At 36.6% G+C, this 18,308-nt stretch overlaps 1 protein-coding gene across 2 annotated transcripts in view; it reads right to left on the bottom strand.

The window, feature by feature from the left end:
- The window catches only part of wnk4a (WNK lysine deficient protein kinase 4a), a 51,120-nt gene continuing 32,812 nt past the window's right edge, over positions 1 to 18,308 (bottom strand). The window contains exons 9-21 of one of the 2 annotated variants that reach the window (XM_026223202.1): positions 17,281 to 17,447; positions 17,061 to 17,125; positions 15,244 to 15,379; positions 14,023 to 14,139; positions 11,378 to 11,551; positions 8,618 to 8,666; positions 8,395 to 8,505; positions 5,881 to 6,665; positions 5,012 to 5,102; positions 2,421 to 2,982; positions 1,348 to 1,553; positions 960 to 1,063; positions 1 to 799 (exon numbers count right to left, since the gene is read on the bottom strand). In XM_026223202.1, the coding sequence (XP_026078987.1) occupies positions 797 to 799; positions 960 to 1,063; positions 1,348 to 1,553; positions 2,421 to 2,982; positions 5,012 to 5,102; positions 5,881 to 6,665; positions 8,395 to 8,505; positions 8,618 to 8,666; positions 11,378 to 11,551; positions 14,023 to 14,139; positions 15,244 to 15,379; positions 17,061 to 17,125; positions 17,281 to 17,447 (2,570 nt within the window). In that variant the 3' untranslated portion in view covers positions 1 to 796. The remainder of the gene's footprint in view (positions 800 to 959; positions 1,064 to 1,347; positions 1,554 to 2,420; positions 2,983 to 5,011; positions 5,103 to 5,880; positions 6,666 to 8,394; positions 8,506 to 8,617; positions 8,667 to 11,377; positions 11,552 to 14,022; positions 14,140 to 15,243; positions 15,380 to 17,060; positions 17,126 to 17,280; positions 17,448 to 18,308) is intronic. The other variant, XM_026223203.1, reaches the window with a different exon arrangement.

The raw sequence follows: 18,308 nt of genomic DNA, 5'->3' as shown, positions 1-18,308 counted from the left end.
ATCTACATCTTGGACGGCCTGAGGATGAGTACATTTTTAACAAATTTGGGTGAACTACTCCTTTAACATCACCATATTAGGTCAGTCACACATACACACACACAAACACACATATATGTGTGTGACTTCAAGGTTAAGAAGTTCTACATCTCTATGGATGAAAATCTCAAAGCTGGCATAATCAATGCAAAAAAAAAAAAAAAATAGTAAATTATATATATGCATGTGTGTTTATCCCACCCACCCTAAATTTTTGTTTATTTTATTCACATTTAGGCTATAAAAGCGACCCTTTCAGGTAATAGCAGAAATATTTCTGGACTGGATCTACAGAGTTCATGCTGATTATTGCGTGATGATTTGGAGTTTCTACAGCGCAAACACAGGCAGTAGAACAGAAACAGCAGGACATCTGGGGTCCAGTAGTGGACTGTTGATTCAGATGTTTGCCCGTTCAGCAGGTCCAGGCGCTTTTCAGAAAGTGCAAAGAGACAGTCGACAGTCAAACTCAGTGCTGAGCCTTCAGAGAGAACGTCACAGCATCACAAAACAGCAGAGTCCCGCCAAACCATTGGCTCTTCACAGAATTAAGCAGACTTTCTGCGCTGGATTCACACAGCATATTATGCTTAGGAAACTGTACATTATATATTACAATCCCAATCTGTCCAGTTCAGGCTGAGGACGTGACTGGATGGTGTCTGTTTCTCGGTGGCTGGTGTGTGTGAGAGCAGTCATGACTGGATGAGGTAGTCTGATGTGCGTAGTCCCGCCGATGCATCGTGCTAAAGGATTCTTACTGATGGGGAAACGGAAGAGAGAGAGTCATTATCAGCGTTTGTGGTGATACATCAAAGCTGATGGGCTTGTTTTACAAGAATGCATCCTACAGACAGACTTCAGGAACCAATTACTCTCATTAAACGAGGGAAACCCTGGGATCAACAGAAGCATCGTACCATTCTAGAGAAGTCAGGGGCGAAAGTCACTCCTTTAGTCGGCCGTGAACCTTCCTGGGAACTGCTGCTACTGTTCCCGCTCAGAGAATTTTTCCTCATGATCCCTGTGGAACAAAGGCAGTAAAGAAGGATATTAAACATTTCATTCAGTCATTTGCCATTTTCATTTCATTAAAAAATTACTTGACTTGAATAGATAACATTGAAAGATTATTTTAGACATGCATTTTATGCTCATCAGATCCACATCTGTTAATTTTAAGCTGCTGTGCAAATATGGGTGCTCCCTTAAAAGGCAGCTGCCTGTGTAGGTGGCAAACAGAAAGGCAGCACACTAAGTTTTGATATGATAATGATTCGAATCTGGAAACATAAAGCACGGTTTAACCTGTTAAAGGCAGAATGTCGACTCTCTGGAGGCTGTTTCTGCGAGACGACGGAAAGTTTCCTCCTTTAGACAGACGGCGTTGGCGGCTGGAGAGCATTGCGGCTGGAGATACGATACAAGGGGGAGGAACCTTCCCCAATCTGGCGTACAGTTCCTCTATCTCCTGCTTCTGCACCGCCTGCAGAGACTGAACCTCACACAGATGCCTGAGAGACAGAAGAAGAGGATTTTGAGCAGGTCTGCCAAACAAAACTAGCCCAAATCAGCCTAGAAGTACTAATACATATTTTCATGCATTTTTAAATACATTATGCAGTACACAATAACAACTTGAAAACTGTCATTTTTCTATATATAATATGGCATTATGTAAAATATGTCAACAAAAGCATTTCAGTCTAATACAATTCAACCAGCAGCAACAGTTTAAAAGAAGCCCGCAGGAAAACTGCAGACTTGGCAATGCAACATTTTGAGAGAAATACAACAAAACACACAGTTTCTTACACTAAGCACTAAGCTTCCAAACAGGAGTTTTTGCATAATATGCATAATATTTTATGCCATAAAACAACGACCACAAACACTTCACACCTTCTTGTCTAATGCATTGTAAAGGTTGTGGGTTCGATTCCCAGGGAACACATGTTAGGTAAAAAATGTTAGCATGAATGCATTGTAAATCACTTTGAATAAAAGTGTCTGATAAATGCATACATTTAATTTAGTTTAAATTTAAATAAAGATAAATGGCATTATAATTTTAATTCATTCGTTGTTGCATCCTTGTGTTTTAATTCATTATATTTCTAAAGGTGTAACAATGAATATAGTATAATAATGTATTGATACAATTATTCATTAAATCACACAATGCATTATAAGACGCATAATTAACACATTAAAATGTCTTTTTATCGCATTATATATAAACACTACAAATAAAGTGCTTTTTTTGTTTCTTAGTCATTATAATCTAAAAAAAATTATTTTCCACTATAAAGAACCTTTTGTGGAACATGTAAAGGTACCAGGATGTTAAAGGTTATGTCAGTGGAGGAGACGTCTCTTACTTCTCCCTCAGCTCCTGTAGCTCCCCCCACATCTCTTCATCCTCACTCTCTGATTCGTCGCTGCTCAGGTAGGAGGAGCTACGCGTGTGGCTCATCCAGAGGTTGTGGAGAGGCGTGGCATACGGAGGGCTGCCCGTGTTCCCGTCCCACATCCTTCGGTCTATATCCATGGCCACAGAAAACCCGCTGTCCACCGATGTTCCCATGAGAGCCGGGCTGCAATCCGCTCTGCGTCCCTTCTTCCTCCTGTACTTCTTATCCACAGGCGTCTCTTCATCAGGTTCATCATCATCAACAACAACACCCTGCTCTTGCTCATCAATCTGTCCCTCTCGGTCTTCTTTCTGATTGTTCTCCGTCTCGGGCTGCTCAGCAGAACTCAATAAATCACGCGGAGCCTCGCTGGAGAGGTTTTGGTCCGGTGACCTGATGTGATTGTCTGGAGGGACGACGGGTGGAGTTTCAGTCGCTGTATTTTCACTTTCTGTGTGTCTGGATGGAGCAGGAATCTCTTTACTGGGGGACACTTGAAAACGGCCCACAGTTACAATCGACTTTGGCTCTGTGAGAGAGAACGAGAGATGGGAAAGATGGAAAAAGATGGAAAAGACTGCAAAAGTACTCGCAAATGCCCTCAAGCATGATAAAGACGATGCAGAATTATGTTATTCTGTTGTCACATGACCTCATCGCATTGTGTTTGAGTGACATACAGTCATCATCCTGAAAATGAAATGCTTTCAGCTTTTTAACCCTCTAGTGGTCTTCTGCCATTTTACAGGGAAGTTTTCATTTCGTATTTAATTATTAATTTATTTATTTATTTTACTTAGCAGAACGGTACAAACTCACTCACACAATAATCTTTATTTATTTATATGCATATTAATGGGGTAGTCGTGGCCTAATGTTAGAGAGTCAAACTTCTAACTAGCAATTAATTATTAATTATTTCATTAATTAATTAAGTTTTAATTGAACATTATAAAACATTTTTAAATGCATTTTTGTATTATTTTACATAGAAATAAATGATGCCTAATTTAGAGGTGAATCTGGTATTATGAAATCCACTGAAAATACAAGATGATAAAAAAACAAATGCTATTGAAACATAATATAGTGCAATCAATCAACTGAAAAATCTTCGGTTTTGTGTCAAAAAGAGATCACGTCTGTAATATTTTGTCACGCAGGAAATGAAAGGTGCACAATAGGCAGTATTTAATGCATTCTGTAATATTCAGTAATTATGGTGTTTGTATTCCGTTCCAGACACAGCCAACACTGCTCTGCTTTCAGAGACACAGAGAAACTCTGAACCAGGGAACAAAACACGCTGTGCACAAGACCGACCAGGACTGGTTCTAGACAGGTGAAGGCGCTAGACAAAATTCACATTGGAGGCCCCCAATAAAAAGCACTTGAATAACCTTTTCATTTACACAACATTTTAATTTTTTTAAAATATTTTTACTTACATTTTACATTAAATTACATTTATGCATTTAGCAGACGCTTATACAGACAAACGTTTTTGTCATTTATGATCATCAAGTCTGCATTTATTTGATTAGAAATACAGAAAGAGCTGTTATATTGTGAAATATTATTACAATTTAAAATAATGGTGTTCTATTTTTATCATACTTTAAAAGCAAAAAAAAGAAACATGACAAACTTTCAAACGATATTGATACAAAAGAGTTCTATTTTAAATAAATGCTGTTCCTTTGTTTTTGTTTTACTTCTGTTTCTATTTTACAATAATATAGTTTTTTTCCTGTATTTTTGATCAAATAAATGCAGGCTTGTCGAGCATAAGAGACTTCATTTGTCCAGTAATTTATTCACAGTTCCTGAATACCACTTCAATGCTTTTATAACATTTGTTTCCTAGCAGGGCTACAATATTCACTACAGATATTGTCATATTATTAATATTAATGACTATGATACTATGTATTGCATTGTTATCTTAAATATACACTATACACACAAATCAAGTGGAAGCGAAAGAAACACTTCTAGCTGAAAGTGATCTGTTTGATACACACATCTAAGCTCCTTTTTTTGAAACATTAAAAATGCTAGTGTGTTTGTTTTTTAACTTACTTTTTGTAGCTATTTTGCAAGCGAGCTCCCAAAGTAATGTCCTTCATTGTGTGCACAAATACAAATTGTTGCATCATCTTTTAATATTGTAATAAACTGGTGAATGATCGACAAGATATTTAGATTACATTGCGCTCTCTCAAAAATAGATGACGACGACTCACTTAGGAGCTGGATTTTTTACACCTCTGTTTTGAAACAGCGTCATTCATTGGTTTGATTGCAGGTGAGTGACAGTTCAAGTATATCCAATGCACAATGCATATAGGGATGTTACGGTTATGGAGGCTCTAGACAATCGCCTGCTCTGCCTATAGGTCCGACAGGGATATTAAATAGGTGTCGACAAACCCTTTAACAACGAAACATTATAAAAGCAGATTATGTAAGAAGAAAGTGTAGCAGGCAGCAGGTAGTGCGTAACTGTAGGGTTGCATAAGTGTGTGTGAAAGTGTGTTCTGGGGTCAATCTCTTACCAGATGGTGGAGAGATTTCTCGGCTCTGGGATGCTCTGGTAGTCTCTAGCGTGGCCAGGGGGGATGATGATCTAGGACTGGATGACGACACCTTGGAGAGAACGCAAGAGCATTTTAGTCAGACATACTTCCACATCTGGGTTTCGTAAGCCAGGATAAGCACATTCAAAGGTACTTTAGCAATGTTAGCCATCGACATTCAGTCTTATAAAACAAGCTCAGAGTCAGAACAATTGCCAACACTATGGAAACAAACACAGTCATAACACAGCGAAGAGAAACATTTACTCAATGTTAAGAGCAGAGGTCAACAGTTTGAGAATCATGATTTAGATCCAGCACTGGTTCCACCCATATCCACACATTTATAGGATTAAATAAAAAATAACATTTTAATTACATTTCATAAACGCACATTGCTATTCTTTTTCACTCCATGTAAAATACTGATTCCTGGAATGAGTTATTTTGGGACGAGGGATTGTTTCTGGGCAGGAAGTAAGGCTGCATGATTTCAGGGTAAAATCTAATGGTGATTTTTCTAATAAAACGTGAAAAGAAAAAAAGAAAATCAAGGTTTGTTGTGTTTTGCTGTGTTTATTAGACCAATAAAACTAAATAAAGTGACCAAATATATCAATATGTATTACTGATTAATAATTATTCATATTAAATGAAAGTATGCATATCGTTACAATGCACTGTAAAATGAAAAGCAAGAAACAATAACGCTGTTTGCGAGATGATTGACTTATGTTACGTTAAACTGACCCAAACTCAGAACAGATGCATTCAGACTGACGTTTTTATTTCTGTTTATTTAGCATCTCTTAAAACAAGTGTAAAGACTGGCATAAAACGAGGCTTACTCTGCTGTCAGGACTCGCTCGTGAAGAAGACGAGCGTCCGGATGAAGACCCGGGGCTGCTCCGATGCTCCAGTAAGTGTCTGGGGAAAGCAGGTCTGTATCCGTGAGGATATTCCTTGGAGGATTCCTGTGTGTACAGCATTTCCTCTTGAGGAGCTGTGGATGTTGTCTGCTGGCTGGATGTGGAGACGCCGCTGGGTGAAGCAGATGTGGGAGTAGCTCGGGAAGGAGACGACATTGCAGTGTCCCGAAACTGCGAAGCCAAGGTCTGGTAATAATCGGCCATCCCTTGGTTGTAGGCAACCTCTGCAGGAACAGATGGAGGATACTGGGGCGCGTACATCGCGGGATAACCGGGCTGGTACCCCGGCATGGCCTGTGCCAGACCCGGCGTGGGCATGAACGAATGAGCCATGCTCATGGCCATAGACAGCATATTCGCCAGAGAAAACAGAGGCTGAGTGTGAGGAGGCCACATGGTCGGAGAGGGGGACATCAGGTTGACATCAGAAACAGGACTCGAGACTTCCGAGCTGAAGGGACTCGGGGAGCCCGGGACAGATGAAGGGGACGAGAGGGAGTATGACGGACTGCTGTGTAAGCGGGATAGAGGAGCGTGGGCCGGTTTGGGGGAGGCTGGGTGAGGCGGGTACGGGAAGGGGAAGTGGGTGGAGGGGTTGATGTATGAGGGCATGTACTGCTGCATGTGAGGTAGTTTGGAATGAGGCATTCTGGGATCGGGAGGATAGACTGAAGCTGATGGGACGTAATGAGGATGAGGAGAACCTGGGGGAAGACAAAAAACATAAGTCACAAGTAGTTCAGAGAGAGATTTGTACAAAAAGCATGCAGCAGTGTGACGAGGATATTACAATAACTAAAACATGCAAAATCTTTCTTTCTTTTTTGCTTGAATTAAATTTTTGCTAACTGTCAAGGCAACATTTTTAATGTTCATTTTGACTTATTGGATAACAAGAGAAATAAAAATGAATGAAAACTATATTGACATTTTAAAAAAAAAAATAATAGCAATACATAAACATAAATTGGGGGGAGGGGAGACAGCAAAAACGCTTAAAATGTAAAAATTAAAATGGATTAAAAGCAAAAGTGTAATTAGATATTGATAAAAACTAAAACAGTACCTCTAAAATAAATGTAAGTAAAACTTATATATATATATATATTGGATATTTAAGTTAATATTAGTGCTCTTTTCCAATTTTCCCAAACTTTTACATTTAAACATGTGTTGGAACCGCAGGCGTTGAGTAAAACTGCTTCAAATATCTCTGTGTTGTTAACTTAGCTATTGGCGCATAAGCACATCAAGTAAACAACATGCGATGTTGTCATCAAACTGCACTTTCCACATGTACAGCTTAAAAAAAAAAAAAGACGACATAAAGTGGAACTTAGTCATTTTCCAAAACCGCTAAGCAAATATATACAGTTTCAGTACATACCACATAGAGACGTCGTTGCTGATGCTGCTCTTGTTAAATTTCAGCCTCGGGATCTGATTCTGGATCATAAATATACGCTGAATCTGACTGTTAGCCATGGTTTGTTTTGGATGATATTTTTTCCTCACGGTAATGTCACAGCTTCCAAACGCTCTCAACGCAAAAGCCTACTGGCGCTCGTGATTCTTTAGCTCCGCCCACACGTCACGCCTCCAGACGCTCGTGTTTTTCCGGGAAAAATCGGTACAGACTATCTTTCTCTTATAAATATAATAAAAATAAAGACTTTTTGGAGTTATGAAGGATGCAGTACTACTAGGTACTCAAGATTAACAGGATATTGAGTGAAAACGAGCATTTCACCCCCCCTTTAAATTCAAATGTATTTGTGTAGCGCTTTTCTGCTTTACCGAAAATGCATGTGTCTACACTACAATTCAGAGTTTGTTTCTTTCATTTTAATAAAACAGTCAGAATTGCAAGGAAAAAAAGTCAGAATTGTGAGATAAAAAGCTGCAATTACCTTTTTATGGCTTAATTTTGTATCAAAAGTAAGGTTTAATTGATAAGCGCTGGGGTCTTACGATCATGGTCACTCGACTGCCATTATAAAGCAATATGTTTTTAATATAACTCCCATTGTCTTTATCTGAAAGAAGAAAGTCATATAGACCTAGGATAGCTTGAGGGTGAGTAAATCATGGGGTAATTTTCATTTTTGGGTGTTAAGTGACTGTGTTAAGTAACTGTTGTTATAACAGACCAGATGCCGTATTGTTTATCTATCAAAATGACGTCTGTTGATGTTGTAAATGTTGTTTAGGGTAACACAACTATCATTATTACTTACAGCATTCACAGTCCACAAACAAGCTGCCTTCAGCTAAAGCAATTACCCACGAGTCCCATGAGCCGGGCGGATACAAACTGCATCTTTGAGTCACTATATATGCAGAAGGCGCCGGCTACAGCCTGATGACATTTAGAGAGCGGCCAGCTTTCATTCGCACTCACAGGAGTTAGACTGGAGAGACGTGCTCACTTACCTGGGGTATGATGGAAAGACTGTGAACGTAAGAGTGGACGTGTGGATGAGGTAATGTCTCCGGCGGCTCCCGGAGGAGAGGCTCTCGCCCCGGTGCCCAGACCAAACTCTGCTGGAAAACCCACATGTGTTTGAGTCAAAGAGGTGCTGGACTGAAGGAGCTCGAAAGAGTTACTTCATTTTGGCATCACCAATACTCAATGGCAAAGTTTATGTAAGCTTACCTGGAAGTGAGGAAGAGGAATGAGCTCGTGCCAGACTGTGAAGGTTTGGCTGTAAGGAAAAACAGTGCGTCTTATATTATAAATGTACGTAGAGAGGCTTAGTTTACAGTAGGAGTAGGAGGGTGCATATATTTCATGAAAAATACAGTAGAAAGGTATAGTGTTTTTTTATCATAGCTATTCAAAACCTTTAACCTGTTTTATTTAATTGAATCATTGCAGCTGTAAATATAACTTAATCCGGTAAAACCTGCATTCTTTCATTATATAACATTGCACAATCTTCTCATTTATTTCATTACTGCAAAACATTCCCAATTGTAAATGCATGGCATTGAGAACTGAACGTTTTGAAGGCAGCAGAGGCTAACTGGGAGTAACAGTATTGACTTCAGACTGCGGTTTATTTATTAGCGTAATATCTTTAATGACAGAGTGCTTAAGTTTAATTAAGGGTGAGAGCAGTTGAATCTCTATGAGCTCCTTCACAGTCATTCTGCATGTGATGTATGCCACAATTAACATGACAATCACTCTCTATGGAGGACGAAACAGCTCAAACACACAACTTCTTCTGCACAAACTCCACAGCTGAAAAGGCTTGGGTACGAGGGTTACATTCTGTCATATCCTCCGCCTTTACAGCGTCTTGATTGAACGACGCAGGAGACTTCGGAGACGAGCATTAGGACGCCTGCAGGGACGAGGTCTGGGATGCAGCTACTCTCGCACGGCTGGTTGTAATCAGGGCCTGGTCTGCATCCAGCGGCCCGCTCTTACACAACCCCCAGGGTACCACGCATGAGTGTGTGGGTGTGTGTACCTCCATTATGCTGTTATAGATCTCTAAATCCAAATAAAACAGCCATTGTTCTGCTTCTCTGTACTAATTAAGACATATCTGCAGATCAGTTGACTGGCAGGCTGGGGTAAACAGAGACTGGGGTTTGTTCTGCAGAGTTTGGACACGATGTGAGGATTTCATTGCAAAGAACTGCAAAAAATACTACGGTGTCTGTTACTGTATCCCACATATATCATATATACATACATGTTAACTATATTTTATTATAAGGGTCAATTCACACTATTAGCGAGCATTACTGGCTATGTATTAGTTGAATATTAGTAATGCCTTATTCTTATACAAAAATGTATTTCTGTTTTATTAGGAACAGAACAGAATGGATTTTGTTTATGCATTGTTTCTGATTTTTCAAAATAATAAAATTAATTGAATTTGAACAACGACTAATAATAATAATAATAATAATAATAATAATGTGCATTATAAACATTTAAAAAATAATATTTAATAAAATGTATATGATATAATATTTATATTATTTAAGGAATTTGTTTTGTTGCAGTCATTATATATATTAAATGAAATGTTTTAGTTTTTTTTTGGAGAGGGGGCGCTATGCTTAACTGTAAAACTGTTAAGCTAACTTTTAAAATTATAAATATTTTGTTGTTTTGATGCATATTGCTATTCATAAAAATAGAAAACACACACACACACACAAAAAAAAATGTTTTGGGTATTATCAGAACCGATAACTATTTATATAGCAAACACTATCCATTGTAACTCTTCTTATTTTTTCGGATGTTTTTCGTCATTTTGGAGAAAAAGCTCTATGATTACGTAGGTTCCCTTAAAGCCTCATTTACACTGTAAATAGCGGACCCTGAACTGCACACAGATCTCAAGCAGCTGCTCGTTGTTTAGTGTCCTCTTTCCTGCTTCCCAGAACAGGACAAAGTGGTACAGAACATGCCTCAAGATCATCAGCCAAACCTGAAACCCTCATTTTCCAACAAACTCACTCAACCACAACAAAGAACTCAAGATATGGAGCGTGTAATCGCTTGATCAGAGCACACACCCTTACCTCCAGCCATAAACCATCATCTGCTACCGCAACTACTCAGACATCTTTAAAACACCGCTCTCATAAATGATCAGCAATTACTGCATAAATCTAGTGCTCCAAAGCAAGCGGAAAATACAACCATGTGTACAGAACAAATAATTGATTTAACGGCATTCAAATAATTATCATAATCTGTGTTATACAAATTATACACTTAAATCATTATATTATGGATTATAGTATATACGCTACCTGATTAATATTTCAGTGAAAACCATGAAACATTTCCAAAGTTCAGAAGAAACTTTTTTTTTTTTTATCGAAAGCCTCTGTAACTTTATAAATGTCTTTACTGTCAATTTAATGTGTCCTTGCTAAAAGTATTATTAGTAATATTATTATTGATTGGTTGGGTATCAAAAATATTAAGCAGCACTACTGTTATCGACATAGATAATGATCAGAAATGATTTCTGAAGATCATGAGACACTGAAGACTGGAGGAATGATTTATTCTCACAGGAACAAATTGCATTGTAAAATATATTTAAATAAAAAAATAATTCGTTTAAAATATTGTGTAAAATGTAGTGTTTTTAATCAAATAAATGCAGCCTTTAAAAAAAAAAAAAACAATGATTCAAGTAGTGTAAATTACAATGAATAATATCTAATAATATATTTTTATATAATATTATTACATTATATTACAAAAATCTTATATAAATAATAAATATAAATATATAATAAATACGAATATAATAAAAGAATATATTTTAAAAAATCAACTATTAATAAATGACATCGCTTGGTAGATATCGCAGTGCAGTGGATAATGAATGTGAGTGAACTGGATGTGTTTCTTTACTTGCAGGCTCACCTGAGAACCAGAGAGTGAGTTCATGGCATTTATATACGAGGGACGGACGACTCCGTAGCTTTCATGGGGACCCGATGAATCCATCCTCATCATAGACTCTGCTCGCTTAATAATGTCACCGATGCGGTGAACGAAGCCTTCCTTTTCTGATGGCAGGATGAACTCATTATGCACCTTGAGGGAGAGAGAGAAAAAGAAATAAGCAAGCCTGACTTCCGAAGCCCATCCATTCTGAAACGCCGAGGGCGGACTGGCTATGGCACACGTAGTGCACGTAGACCATACGGGGATCAAGGGAGCTCTCTGTGCAATGCAAACTACCCCTCGACTACTTAAAATGAAACGTGCTTAAATTGAGCATGTGCACGCTTGTGGACACTCTTTTAATTCAAGGCAGCTTTAATTAAGTTTGTCCACAAGCTGAGCTTTTACACACCACTAATAGCAGCAGTGGGTGTTCATGCTTGGACCAATAACACGCCAGGAGTGACTCTGCGCTGCCAGGACTCTGAGAACAAACAAAGAGCTTCTGTATGGGAGAAAAGGAGCTGCATGCGGTCACACAGTCATGTAATCCAACACACACACACACACACACACCTATTGAGCAATACACAGTCAGATGCTCCTATAGACAATATCACTCTTACACACTCACTATTATAATCTAAGCCTCACATTCATGTAAAATGACAGCAGTTCATTAATAATCTATTTATACTTTGACGTGAACTGGTAAAACGCATTTTGTAAACGCTGATCTGAGCTTTTATTCCTCCTCTTCTAAAGGAGCACGCCTCCAAAACACACTGGTGCTCACTTCTTCAGTGCTGATTATATGTAATCTGGATTCTCAAATCCAAAAATTAAGTACTTGTAATTGGATTATATATTAAAATAGCATACATTTCTAAATACTCATAATCAGACTAAGCTGTAAAAATCTTTATCATTTTAATGGTAAAAGATTGTTGTGTAAAATCCTGTTCGTTAACGGCCAATGCCTTTATACGGTGGGAAACTGTAATAGAGCTTTTTTTACCCCTAAAAAGTGCATATAAGCATCTTAAAGGGACATACAGCATTAGTACCTAAAGTATATATTATAGTATATTATTTGGAAAAGTTCTGCAACTTGACATTTTAAGTAATTTTACAGTAAAATAGAGTCAAATGTAATGTTTGTAGCTCTCTGATGCAGTGCATGAATTGTTAAATCACAAAATAATCTATGACAAATAAACACAAATAATAAAATAAAAAAATATGAAACTTTCTTCCGATCATACTGTATACGTTTCTGAGGTGTCCAAGTATGCAGGCATCTTACTATCTTCACACAACTTTTTATTACTTGTCTAGATCTTGGGTATGACATGAAAAAAATAAGAAGTAAAAAAAAGAAGAAAAAAGACAGAAATGTAACATTGCTCTCCTGCATCTTATAATGAGGGACAAACAGAACCAGATGTCTGAAACAGTGGGTGATCCAGGGCATGTGCTAGTCAGATTACCACAAAATATCTCTGAAATATACAGATATATAACAGAAGAAATGTCAGAATGCGTATGTGTATAATGTAATGTGCTTTACTATATAAAAGAAAAACCTAACAATATGGTAACACTACACAATAAGGTTTAATTTGATAAAAACAGTTAACTATTTTATTGTTAGTTCATGTTGAAACTAAATCACTTGAAATGTAATTATGTAAAAAAAAAAAAAAAAAGTAAAGTGTTTACCTAGTATTTGTAATAACTTATTTGTTACAAAGTTCTTATAATAACATAATTTTGACAGTTCTTATAATAATAGAATTTTGACATGTAAAAATTAAAACCAGTGTTGTCAAAATAAAAGTCCAGCTTCTGAAAGTTGAAAAAAATGGCTTAAAATTGTTAATTTAGTTATTAATTTCAACATTTATCGATTAATTAAAATCAAAAGTTGTATCTGTTTATATAATTTAATGGACCTGAGTTAACCTGAACTAACAAACTTACAAACTTAACTTACATTAACAAATATTAATAAATACTGTAACAAACAAACGATTGGAAGGAAGAGAGGGAGATGGGATCGGGAAAGGGTCACTAGCCTATGTCTCTGACAATCTCCCATCTCTAATCCAATCTACCGCAGAACGCTCTGCTAAATGAGAGAGAACTGGATACGTGCCTCACTGAGGACTTTCTCACAAGGTTTTCACTAAATGGCACTCAAAAGAGCATATCACTCACTGATGGAGGGGAAGTACAACATTTGCTCGTGGGATTTTACTGATAAGGGCAGCAGTGGGACATTTGTGTAGCTCTGCTACAGCTGATAATGTGTGTGGTAGTGTGCTTACATGTGTCCCATGACTACTACTGGATACTAATATCCTAATGATATTTGATATTTATGTTTGATTTAACTCTTAAATGTTTGATTTAACTCTTACAAGAAATTATGAAAAGAGAAGACAATGTGTTTAAGGGATAGTTCACCCACAAATGAAAATTTTGTCTTTAATTACTCACCCTCATGTTTTTCCAAGCCCATAAGAATGAGATGAGGGTGAGTAATTAATGACAGAAATTAATTTTTCTGTGACTTTTTATGAATTTTAACAAATGCATTTAAGATTTTAGGCACCTACCATTACTGCAGCAATGTCTTCAGGGTTGTCGCCATCTAGGTCGAATTTGAAGGTGACCATCTTATCATTATGGGTCTGTAGCTGACACTCAACCACCCGGTCCACTTTATCAGACACCTGAGGAACAACACACACAAACATTCTGTATTTCATATTTTGTCATCAACTGAAAAGGCATTCATATATTTTGTTGGAATGTGTGTACAAGTGTGCACTGGTCATGGTCTGAGATTATTGTGTTTGACTGTGTGTTTACTGATTATGTCTCTAGCCCTTTGAATACTAATCAATGCGAGACAAAGGGGTTCTATATAAAACAAATGACTGAGGACATAACGTACCCATGCAGAGAATGATCACACATGGACAACAGCTAAACATCTTGAATTCATATGAGATAGATATTGCTATTTTCACTTATAAATTTTTTTTATTTCTATCATGAAGTTACAGAAGTGGAGAAATGGACTGGTGGGTGGTTAAGCACAGTCTTCAACCGATATATCGGTAAGTCAAGTCACCTTAATAAAATGTAAAATATTATAAAATATACAGAAATACAGATTGTTTCAGAGAAGGAAAACAATAATCAGTGATGCAAACTTCATCAAATATAAGGCAAATAAAAATTCTGCTGCTAAGCAGGATTTAAAAGACAATAGCATTTTTTTTTCTTCAGTTCAAGTCAGTACAGTGTTGATTTAGTTCAGTTCGATAATTCTGTAAAGTTTATCAATTATGAAATAAGTTTGATTCAGCTATAAGCAGTTCTACAGAAGGCAATTATGTCATTATTAATCTTGATTTAGTTAAAGTTTTGTTCTCAAGTCTGATATATTGGCCGATATTTGGCACTTTTTAAATATCGGCAACAGGAACTACGTTTTTTGCTTGGCTTAAAACTGTAGGAAGTTTTATTTTGACAGTGCTAAGAATTGACAAAATTCTATTTTAATATATTTAAAATATAAAATAAATTTTATTTAGGATAAATAAAAAGTTATCATTTTCATATGATCCATTTTCAACTAATTTATTTGAGTAAATATTGTTTAATTAATATAAATATCATTGCAGCATTTACTATCTATAAAATGAAACAGTGCAAGGTCATGTGAGGTTTATATGGTTCATCGGCCACCCTGCTCTCTAAGATTATCGGTATCATTATCAAACATTAAAGTACACATATCGGTCAACCTCTAGTTAAATTATCCTCACCCCTGTAATGCGCAGACGGGACCGCATTCTCCTCCTAAACAGTTTCACTGTTGTCCGTCTGCCAGAAAACTTACTCCCTCTGTCTGACAGTCCATCGTAGCCATCGCTCAAGCCTGAGGTCACATCTGAAGCATAACTGTGAAAAAAGCAAAAATTAATAACAGAAGAATATGTTTTGCATTCCATGGCATTCAAAAACTGCAGGAACATATCTGTGTTTGCAAATCCATGATACTTACAGCCATCATTATTAGCGATGTTTGCTAATGCATAAATGCTATTGCATGGTATTTAAACATACAATTAACCCTAAGTATTAAACTACTTCGTGCAACTCACCCCAAACCATTTGAGAAAATCAAGTTTGTTATGTTAACCGTCAAACAACACAACTAACACTTTGTACAACCTAGTAAACTTATAAAAGCACAAATGTGAACATCATGTTAAGTAAACGGGTGTTTGGAAGACCTGCAGTTAAACAGAACCCATAAAAATGGTTCAATAAGCACAAACCACTGAGGAATTTCCCTCTCTCATCATCTCAACACCCTTATTTGTTTAATATCAGGTTTTTAAGGGAACACGGTACATTTAATGAGCGCTGTGGTCCTGCTTATTAGGTTTTACAAGTCTGAAGTAGTTAAACAGACTCTGTGTATGTTCTTCTTTTAATTGTTGGCCTATGGCCCCGTCTGTTAAAAAAATAAAATAAAAAAATAAGTGAAAAACAAGTGTGCTTAATTGTGTTGATTGTGCAATTGTCACATACTTTAAATATTAAAAGTATCTATTTTTAATTACTTGTAGATAATACATTACTGAAATAAAAGGCCACTTAAGTGCACTTAAAGAGTTACTGTCAAAGAGTCACAGTATTTTAATAGTCAATTTGTAAGTTTTACTTTAAAGTACATATTAATGTGTTGGCTAACATACTAAAGCACATTTAAAATACTTGATTATAATTTTAATTGTAGGGGAATCATATGCTATTACATTTAAAGTAAATATATTAAAACGTTTTTCATGCTAACAGATGTGCACTTAAAAACATATTTAAATAAACTTTATACAGTTTTCAATAGAAATATCATTAAAGCAATTAATAACATTAGCAATTATGTCTTCAAAAACATTACATTTAGTTTGCAATTAAAGTAAACTATTACAGTAATAAATACTCTTTTTAAAGTGTACTTCTTTTTACACATGGGAAGAACTGCTGGACAGCAAAATGTATTTTTAACTGCACTGTTTTCTGGAAATCCAATACAACAGTTAAAGAGGAAAAAATAGACAGATGTAGTATTTGAATTGGCTTTATCTTTGGCGAAGTTCCACACACAGTTTGAGGCCATGTTTGACTTTGGTCCACAGGGACCTGGAGTCCATTCTGAGCTTGTTTCTGTGAGCTAATTGTGTCTCCCAGGTTTTTTACCAACACAAGCCTCTGTTTTATCCAAACACTGGGCTTCCTACGTGGCCCACAAACACGTTTATAGCCAGCCTACCGCTTGGCAGACTCTGGCTCTTTTTAAAAGATCTCTGCCTTTTGAGGAACATGAAGTTCTTATGAGTGGAAAACTATGCTGTAATGGCAGGCATTTGCTAGGGACAGCGTCCAAGACGCCTGTGGTGTATAAACAGTATCCTATAGGACATGGAGCATGTGCTCTGTTGCGAAAGATGAGAGTAGGGGATGGGCTCCTACTGAGCACAAAGCCATTAGTACATCTGGCACTAAAGTAAAACATCAAGCTCAAAGTCCACAGATGTGAGACAAGGGCTGAGGGATAAAGAAAGCAGGTCTTTACCTGTCCACGGGTGAGGAGAAAGGGCTAAGCAGTCCTCTCTCGGTTTTAGTAGACACCGCAATACTCTGTGGGAAGATTAAGGAACAGGCCTTTAGCTACATGGAGTAATTAAAAACATCAAAGAAACAAATTTAAAGTAATTAGTGTAAATTAAGGTAGAATGGCTCTCCTGAGTTTAACTCTGGAATAAGTGAGGCTAATTTTGTAATTATAAACTCACTGAGGGGAAACGGAGAGCCAGGATTGGTGGAGTGAAGATGGGCGTGGCCTCTGTGGGCGTGGCCTGTTGGGGGACGAGGATTGGAGAGCAGCTGATGCTGCCATTTGAAGCTTGGGTAACATCCTGTAAGCCAGAGGGACTGAGATACCCATCAGTCTCACAGTCAGCTGGAGAAACACAAAGACAAACAGACACTCTGTTAATAGATATCCCTGTGGATCCTACTTGTTGTTGTATTCTTTCAGTAAAACCTTTAAGTTTAACTCTTTTTTTTCACCATCCAATCAATCCCCCAATGAATCGAATCAAGACCCACCTTCTGATTTTATCATTAAATATCCTGTTTCACTCAGAAATGCATTACGTTCTGTTATTGTTGTCTTTATTCATAAATAGCATGGATGTCTCTCATATCAGTTGATTTGGAACAAAGGCCAAAGGTCATTGGAATTCATGGATCAAAACAGGGTTAAAAGCTTAAAGCAGATTTCATGTCGAACACTTATATTAAAAATATTAAAAAGAAGGATTCTTACTGCCTTGAAAACAATATGGCAAAACGTCAGCAAAGTCACAACTCACTGCTGTGTTGTTTTAGCATCATTTCAGTCCAGTTTTCGTTATTTTAGCACATCTAATTAAATTACATGAACAAGTAAAAATGGTAAATTTGTTTCTTTTTAATAGTTTTGTTGCGTTTTGTCATTTCTATTAGTTTTAGTTGTTGTTGTTTTTTTTGTCTTAAATGCGTTTTTTATTCGTTTTATTTCAATTTTAATACATCAAGTTAAACTAAATGAAAATAAGAAATGTTACATTTAGTTAGATTTATTCATTTTGTTATGCTTTTGTTCTATACACATTTATATATATATATATATATATATATATATATATATATATATATATATATATATATATATATATATATATATATATTGTCAATTTAGTAGTTTTTTCATCCGGTTAAACTCAATGAAAATGAGCAACAGATAGACATTTTAAAATTATTACTAAAGTTTTAACTA

The sequence above is a fragment of the Carassius auratus genome, chromosome 37, assembly GCF_003368295.1.
Source record: "Carassius auratus strain Wakin chromosome 37, ASM336829v1, whole genome shotgun sequence".
Lineage (NCBI taxonomy): Eukaryota > Metazoa > Chordata > Actinopteri > Cypriniformes > Cyprinidae > Carassius > Carassius auratus.
The sequence above is the reverse complement of the archived record's forward strand: the minus strand, read 5'-3'. Positions and strand labels throughout refer to the sequence as shown.